We start from the raw sequence: 9149 nt of genomic DNA, 5'->3' as shown, positions 1-9149 counted from the left end.
TGGTACTGGGATGCAATGGGGGCTGCAGTCTGAAGTCTCCCCAAAGGACTCAAGGAACACAGCCCGCTCTCGGCATAGATAGCACAAGGCAGTAAATACACAGACCTGCAGATCCTTCCCCCCCCCCCAAATAAAGTTTATTCTTTAGCACTTCATATGTGGCAAGGTCAATTATAATGGCAATCCATGCAATGATTAAATTAATAAAATACTTCTGGTTCAGAGAAAAACCCTTGAGACCACCTTTGATTCCATCAGCACAGGGTAAGGGACCAAGGGGTATAGGCAGCAAAGGGAGGGTTAAGGGGAGTATTTAGCCAGTGATTAAATATCATTTTCCTTGAGTCAAGTGATTTTCATTTTATTCAAGTATCCTGGAAATGATGATGAAGACTTTTTTTTTTTCCATTTTAGAGAATTCTTTTTTGGCCAATGAATAACTCTCAATCATCTTGCTTTTAAAAGTATTGTGCAATTTCTAAGTAACAGTTTTTAAAATCAGGCTGACACTGCCAACTCTCGCTGGTTAGGGTTTTCCGAATCACCTACGGAAAGATGGCTGCTGTGCTGAGAGCCTGTCTGGGCAACCGGCCTATATATCTTGTGCCCCAAAGCATCTGTTTCCTCAAAGGTGTAGCCAGGAGGCTCAGGGTATGAAGCCAGGCACCTGCCCATATTCTTAGGAGTAAAGCTGATGGTGTATGTGGTCTGGCCCTCCACAGGGATATTTCCTCGGGGGACAGCCCAAGGAGGCTTACAGCTTTTGGTACTGATGGGTGGGTGGGGCACATAGTGAGCCCGCATGGTAGTCAGACAGTCCAAGGGCTCGGTGGGAATGCTCAGCTGGGGAATGGGCTTGACTGGCTCCCTGTGTATCCCAGGCCAGTGCTTGTAGTCATCCTTGGTGGTAGTGGAACTTTCAAAGTGGCCACCCTTCTTGACTGAGAGCACCGGTCGGAAGGACTGAGCTGGGGCACCCTTAGGGTATGTGTAATGGGCCTGCACTGTTGTCAGAAGGTCCATCTTCTCTTCAGGAGGGACATAGGAGACAGGAACTTTGGAGAACATCTGGGGTGTTGGCCAGGCTTGGTACTTATCTCTAAACTCAGTGGTGTTAGAGAAAGGTGTTTCTAAACCACAGGACCTGGCTGGAGGTTTCAAGCTCTTGGCTGGCTTTCCCATCAGGCCCCGGTAGGACTCTTTATGGGTGGTAAGGCTTTCAAAGGGGATGTTACAGGGTCTGAACTTCTCTGCCTCATACACAAAGCGCTTCTCCAGTGGGTGGGCCACATAGCTCATCTTGTAGTTAGTCAGATCCTCCAGGGGTATGTTACAGAGCTTGGGCATGGCCAGAGGCTTACAGCTCACAGTGCTCACTAGGCCCTTTACAGAGTAGTCATCCTGGTGTGTAGTTCTACTGTCAAATCCCGTTGATGCTGGGCGGTAGTGGTGTTCTGGACGAAGTAGCTCTCGTCTTGGTTGGTTCCAGGGTAAATAATCAGCTAAAAAGAAAGTAGAAGTGGTAATGACTTATAAATCAAGTCCACATAACCTACAAGTATTCTAAGAGGCCCCAAAGCCTTAAACCAGTCTCCAGTGAGATGGTCCTTGAGACAAAGGAAAAATAGTCTCCTATCACCACCTTAACCAACGACTTAACATTTCAGCTTTATGGTACTTGCAGTTACTGTTCAGAACAGATAAATTTACAGGAGCCTCCTTATAACCCACAATGCTGCATGCAGGAATCCTAAGGGGTCCACAGCTGTGGGAGGACCTACGGATTTGATTCCAGCTAAGGAGTCCAACCACTGACTTACTCTAATCCAAGAGCAGTTCTGTTCCTCTGTGGGGAAGTGCCCTTTCTGAATCAGCACAGAGAGACTAGGAAGATATGCTTGCTGTAGTGAGACAGGGGATTCACAACCCACCACTGGTGGGCCACCAGCCAGACCAAATAGACCTCCCTTCTGATCCATGGGGGTGACCATGATTATATCCCTATAACCCACACATTTAATCCATAGAAATCAAATATGCTGCCCCAAGGGAATAAGGGCATTTCACTGGCTGGTGAGAGAACAGCAGCGGCCACCTGCATCAAGTTCATCATGTGGTAGTCAATATTCTAACTACTGTCCTTATTAACTCATTTAATCTTCAGACAGGCCTAATCAGGTGGCTGCTTTCAATATTCCCATTTTATAGATGCAGAAACAGAGGCACAGAGAACTTAGGGAACTTTGCCAAAGCCACTTGGCTATAAGTAGAAAAGCATAAATGCAAATCCAGCTCCAGAGTACATGCTCTGGACCCACTCCACTCCCTAGCTCTGACAATCAAGGAGCACAGGCTATGTATGTACCAGCTAACTGTGCTCAGGAATTTCCACACATGACCTTGTTTCTTCTTACAATAACCCTTTGTGATGGGTATAATTATCTCTATTTTAAAGATTTCCAAGAGCAGGACTCAAAGAGGCTAAGAAACTTCTCTAAAAGTCACATGACTAGGGAATTAAGAGTTGGCATTTAAATCACATAGTTGACTCTAAAGTATGCTTTTCTGACAGCCGTATTACAGTTAGGAGCACTGTATATCTAGAGAGAATCAAGAAAACACTAGTGAAAAATAATCAGAGAATATTTGCAGGAGGAAATTTTCAGAATGTCTGAAGATCAAAAAGAATTGGCCACCTGTATCCACAGGATGTCTGTCACAGAGGAAACTTTGCTGGGGGACTGGAATGGCCAAGGTAACAAGAGGTCTGCACCCAAAGAAAATCTGCCCTAAGGATGGCCCCCATGCATCCTGAGGAGATTTTGTCCTCAGCACAAGAGACTTTTAAAATAACTTCCCCACACAGATCTAAGGGGAAACTTTGAAACTAACAATGTAGGTGAGAAAAATAGGACACCCATGTCATTCAACCACTTTGATACAACTTCCAATCTTTCTGTAATACTGGGCTCACACCCAAGTCTTACATTGCTTCCACTGTGCCCATCAATTATCAGACCCAAAATAACCAATGTGTAATCCTAGTGGACTCTCTAAATCCACAGGGAATTCTCTTGTGTGCAGCTTTACAAAGGGTTAGTACAAAAGCAGCTTCTCAGGGGCCTTGGCTATATATAACCAACACCCATGGACTCCATAGGCATACCTTTTTTTAAACACCTTTACTGAGAGATAATTTGTATAACACAAAATGTACCATCTTACAGGTTTAAACTATTCAATAACTTTTACAGGCCTGTATAACAATCACCAAAATCCAGTAATAGAACATTTCTACCCCAAAAGGATCAATCAAGTCCATCTGCAATTCATCTTTATTCCCATCACCAGGCAACAATTCCATCTGCTCTTGGTCTCCATAAATGCACATTTTCTATATATTTTATATAAATAGAATTGCACAAGAGTGTTTTGCATTTGGTTATCATGCAACATAATTGAGATTAATCCCTGTTGTAGCATGTATCAGTTCACTCCTTTTTATTGCTTAATAGTACTACATTATATGGATACACCAAATTTTGCTCATCCAAATATTGATGAATATTTGGATGTTTATACTTTTTGGCTATTAGGAAAATTTCTGCTATGAACAATCATGGTCAAGTCTTTGTGTGGATATATATTTCATTTCTTTTAGGTAGATAGGTAAATGGTACAACCTAGGTTATATGGTATATCTATGTTTATCTTTTTAAGATTGTACAGACTTTTTCAAAGTGAATGTACCATTTTACATTCTCACCAGCAATTTCTCCACATCTTCACCAATACTTGTTGGGTTTTTTTTCTTTTTTTTTTTAATTTATTTTTGAGAGACAGAGAGAGACAGCACAAGCAGGGGAGAGTCAGAGAGAGAGGGAGATACAGAATCTGAAGCAGACTCTAGGCTCTGAGCTGTCAGCACAGAGCCCGACACAGGGCTCAAACCCATGAACCGTGAGATCATGACCTGAGCCGAAGCCAGATGCTTAACCGACTGAGCCACCTAGGTGCCTCAACTTGTTTTTTCATTACAGACATTGTAGTAGGTGTTCAGTGGCATCCCACTGCAGTTTAATTTAAATCTCCCCAATAATCCGTGATGTGATGGAAATAAACACAGAGAGTTAAACAAAAGGACCAGACACAGGAATATGTCCCAAATGAAAGAGCAAGACAAAACCACAGAAAAAGAGCTAAACAAAACGGAGATAAGCAATATGCCAGACAGAGAGTTCAAAGTAGTGGTACTTCTAGAGAAGAGCTTCCAGTGAGAACTTCAACAAAAATACAGACAATATTTTAAAAAGAACGAGTCAGGGGCGCCTGAGTGGCTCAGTTGGTTAGTTGTCCAACTTTGGGTCAGGTCATGATCTCACAGTTCCTGAGTTTGAGCATCACATTGGGCTCTCCACTCTCAAAAAGGAGCCTGCTTCAGATCCTGTCTCCCTCTCTTTCTGCCCCTTCCCCCATTAGTTCTCTCTCAAAAATAAACATTAAAAATAATTTTTAAAGACCCAGTAATAGTTGTGTTTATTAAAGCATTACTGATGATAGACAAGATATGGAAGCAATCCAAGTGCCCATTCATAGATGAATGAATAAAGAAGATGTGGTATATATACACAATGTAATATTACTTTGCCATGAAAAGGAATGAGATCTTGCCATGCGGGACAACATGAATAGACCTAGAGTATATTATGTTAAGTGAAATAAGTCAGACAAGGACCAATACCATATGATTTCACATGTATGTGGTCATGATCTCATGGTTTGTGAGTTTGAGCCCCATGTCAGGCTCTGTGCTGACAGCTTGGAGCCTGGAGCCTGCTTTGGATTCTATGTCTCCCTTCTCTCTGCCCCTCCCCTGCTTGTGCTCTGTGTGTGTGTGTGTCTTGCTCTCAAAAATAAATATTGAAAAAAAAATTAAAAAACAAAACAAATGAACAACAACAAAACTCAGATTCTTCAATACAGAAAATGATGGTTGTCAAAGAGGGCTGGCAGTGTTGGGCAAATGGGTGAAGGAGATTAAGAAATACAAACTTCCCCCCCCCACAAGAAAAGAAAAGGAGGAAATAGAGGAAAGAAAGAGGAAGGAAAGGAAAGGAAAGACAAACTTAGAAGTTACAGAGATGAAAAGTATAAAATATAGCACTATATTATCCCCAATAGTATATTTACCATGATGAGCATTTTATAATGTATATAATTGTTGAATCACTATGTTATACACCTGAAACTAACTTATTATATGTCAGCTATATTTGAATTAAAAGTTTTAAAAGGGGGTGCGGCAAGATGGCAGAGAAGTAGGGAGCTCTGAAATCTCCATCTGCCCACAACTATCGAACTGAGAAGAATTAAAAGCCACAATATTCTGATCTCTAAGAAACGAGGTGCTCGCACAGACTTCTTATTGATAACAGCCTCATGGATGCCTGAGTGAGTGTGAATTGGGACCTGAGACTCTGGGGGAGGGAGCGCTGGCCCAAAGGGGAGCAGGGGGAGAAAGCACCCAGAAATGTGGTGCCAGCCTGCAGAGAGCTGTGTGTCCCTAGGTGGCACAAAACCCTGCAAGGCCACCGGCTGTGCAGCAGGCATGGGACGGCCACGTACGGTGGCGGAGAGCCAAAGAGAAGAGAAGGAGAAACTGTAAATGCTCTTGAGTGATCTCTGGAGAGGGAAGGCCTCAGCCCAGGACAGAGAAACACAAACATCCCAGTTGTAGCTGCTGGGCACTGAGAGAGAAATCCGTCCCCTCAGCCAGCTTGTTCTCCAGTGGGCTCGGCAGCTCGCCGACTTCAGGCGGAGCCAGAGAGAAGCTGGCCCCCCAGACCCCCTTATTCAATCCTGGCTGGAAAGCCGCCTGCCTGTGGGAGATCTTTTTAATTGCGGCATCAGCCTTAAAGTGTGTGGACTATGATTTAGAAACCTGGCGGAGCTTTGAAAACTGAAGCAATCTGACACGCCCGTGACACAGGTAGGTCAGATTAAAGAGTGGCCGGCAACACATGGTCTGAGGGGGACTAGGGGCACCGCCATTCTTCTCCCCCAACCACTAAGGCAAGACTTCAGAGAGCAGCCCCTGAGACCCGACCTACCTACACAAGCCACGCCAATATGCCCTGCAAAGCTGCTTTTTTTTCTTTATTATTTCTATTTTTCTTAATTTTTTCTTTTCTTATTATTTGTATTTTTTAATTTTTCCCGTTTTTTGTTTTTTCTCTTTTCCTTTTTCCTTCTTTTCTCCCTTTCCCCTCTGGAGTCTGGGAAAGACCAACATTCATGCACTGCCATGATTAGATCAACTCTTACCAACCAGATATATTTTCCCTTATCTCATCCTTATCTCTCCGCTCTGCAGGTTTTATGCTCTCAAACTGCCCTTTATCTTTGGCCGTTTCTGTCCCCCAACCCTGCCTTTCCTGTCCTCTCTTTTCTGTTCTTTTTTTTTTCTTTCCCCTATTGGTTTGCTTGTTTACTTGATCTGTCTGTGCATTTCCGTGCTTGTGTTCCCTGTGTGTTTGTCTGTCTGTTCTCCTTTTCAGGGCCACCCCAAGAAACAAGCCAAAGCACACATGGTGCAGTCCCAAATATCACTGAGTAGGAAAAAAATTAATCAGAGGCATAACAAGAGAAACCAAGAGATATCATTAAAAGAACATCTCTTCAAATGACAGGCCCTGGACAGTCAAAGACCCTTTTTTTAATAGAGCAATATTAACAGGTGCACAGTGCAGAACGAGCTTATAAAACTGACAAGAGACAGAAAACTAGCCAAAGTGATGAAACTAAAGAACTCTCCTCTAAAGAAATTCCAGGAAGAAATCGCAGCTACAGAACTGCTCAAAATGGACACAAGCAACATAACTGAACAAGAATTTAGAACTGTCATAAAATTAATCTCTGGGCTTGAAAAAAGCATAGAAGCTATCAGAGGAGATATTGATACAAAGATTAGGAACCTTTAAAATAGCTGTGACAAGTTAAAAAAAAGGCTATAAATGAGGTGCATAATAAAATGGAGGCTGCCACTGATTGAAGAAGCAGAGAGGAGAAAAGGTGAATTAGAAGACAGTTACAGTAAAAGAGGAAGCTGAGAAAAAGAGAAATTGATACTGGAGCATGAAAGGAGAATTTGAGACCTGACTGATACAATCAAATGGAACAATATCTGTATCATAGGAGTTCCTGAAGAGGAAGAAAGAGAAATAGGTCCTGAAGGGGTATTGGACCAAATTATACATGAAAATTTCCCCAATCTGGGAAAAGGGAAAGACATTGAAATTCAAGAGGCATACCGAACTCCCCTAAGACATAACGTAAACTGACCTTCAGCGCGACATATCATAGTAAAACTGGCAAAATATAAAGATAGAGAATTCTGAAAGACTCTATGGATAAAAGGACCCCTAACATACAAAGGGAAACCTATCAAAGTGGTTACAGATCTATCTACAGAAACTTGGCAGGCCAGAAAGGAATGGCAGGTAATCTTCAATGTGATGAACAGGCAAAATATGCAACCAAGAATTCTTTATCCAGCGAGCCTGTCATTCAAAATAGAAGGAGAGATAGACCGTGTGAAGGAGGTAGTGGTAACGTGGGTTTCCTCGCTGTTACTGGGGAGCAACAGCCGAAAAAAGAACCCGGCCTGAGGCAGCAGTGAGAAGCAGAAGAGCAGTTTGCTGCAACATCATAGAGAGCAGCAGGGGAAGCGGGAACAAAACCACAGGGGGGTTGGCCGGCTTTTTCGGAGCCAGAGGGGCAGGTTACTCGCCTGCAGATCTGGCCGGCATCCCACTGACTGGTATGAACCCTCTGTCTCCTTATGTAAATGTGGATCCACATTATCTCGTGCAGGATACAGATGAGTTTATTTTACCAACTGGAGCTAATAAAACCCGGGGTAGATTTGAACTGGCCTTCTTTACCATTGAAGGATGCTGTATGACAGGGGCTGCATGTGGAGCAATGAATGGTCTATGGCTAGGATTGAAAGAAACCCAGAACATGCCCTGGTCCAAACCAAGAAATGTACAGATTTTGAACATGGTGACTAGACAAGGGGCACTTTGGGCTAATACTCTAGGTTCTCTGGCTTTGCTCTATAGTGTATTTGGTGTCATCATTGAGAAAACACGAGGTGCAGAAGATGACCTTAACACAATAGCAGTGGGAAGCATGATGGGCATGTTGCATAAATGTACAGGTGGTTTTCGAGGGGTGGCACGAGGTGGGCTAGCGGGACTGACGCTAACCAGCCTCTATGCACTATATAATAACTGGGAGCACATGAAAGGCTCCTTGCTCCAACAGTCACTCTGAGGATTTGCCAACTTATGAATGGAGGACACTTTAGTAGCAAATCAGATCAATTTATAGGTCAGTCTGGAGTTACTCTTTCTTCCTACAATTAGTTTGAAAAATTGGAATTTGTTGTGGTGACGATCGTGGTTGGTGGTTGAGAACTGGTGCTCTTTCCAGCCCAAGCTGAAGCCAAACCGTCGGGTGACTGAGTGATGCGGTTCTCCCCTGCCGCCGAAATGGAAAACTGCTCACTCACAGGATTCAGGTGGTGACGGCTGTCAGTAGTGTATCACTGCTTTTGTTTATTTAATGATCTGAAACTGTAATGTTGCCTTGTATTCCCAATAAAAATAGAACTAAAGTCATAACTCCAGTGTAAACACAGTGGGTTTCTCCATTTAAAACATTTTTCTGGGGGCACCTGGGTGGCTCAGTCAGTTAAGCATCCAGCTGTTGGTTCCAGCTCAGGTACTTTCATGGGACTGTGACCCACAACAGACTCTGTGATGACACTACAGAGCCTGCTTGGGATTCTCTCCCTTTCTCTCTGGAAATAAATGTTTTTTTAAAAAAATAAAACCATTTTTCTGGGTAAAAAAATAAAAAATAGAAGGAGAGATAAAGGTTTTCCCAAATAAACAAAAGTTCAGAGAATTCATCACTATCAAACCAGCCCTACAAGAAATCCTAAGAGGGACCCTATGAGAGGAATGTAGCAAGGAATATAAGACACCAAAGACATTAATAAAAACATGAACTCTACAGAGAACACAATGAATCTAAACCCACATTTTTCAATAATAACACAATGGACTGAATGCTCCAGTCAA

At 42.9% G+C, this 9149-nt stretch overlaps 1 protein-coding gene and 1 pseudogene across 3 annotated transcripts in view; one reads left to right on the top strand and one right to left on the bottom strand.

Moving 5' to 3' along the window:
- Positions 1-345: 345 nt before the first annotated feature.
- SAXO1 (stabilizer of axonemal microtubules 1) overlaps positions 346-9149 on the bottom strand; it is a 103653-nt gene continuing 94849 nt past the window's right edge. For all 3 annotated transcript variants that reach the window (XM_029920117.1, XM_029920118.1, XM_029920119.1), the window contains exon 4: positions 346-1502. In XM_029920117.1, the coding sequence (XP_029775977.1) occupies positions 499-1502 (1004 nt within the window). In that variant the 3' untranslated portion in view covers positions 346-498. The remainder of the gene's footprint in view (positions 1503-9149) is intronic.
- On the top strand, positions 2668-8337 carry LOC115276850 (annotated as a pseudogene).

This window comes from Suricata suricatta, chromosome 13 (genome assembly GCF_006229205.1).
Source record: "Suricata suricatta isolate VVHF042 chromosome 13, meerkat_22Aug2017_6uvM2_HiC, whole genome shotgun sequence".
Classification (NCBI taxonomy): Eukaryota; Metazoa; Chordata; class Mammalia; order Carnivora; family Herpestidae; genus Suricata; species Suricata suricatta.
The sequence above is the reverse complement of the archived record's forward strand: the minus strand, read 5'-3'. Positions and strand labels throughout refer to the sequence as shown.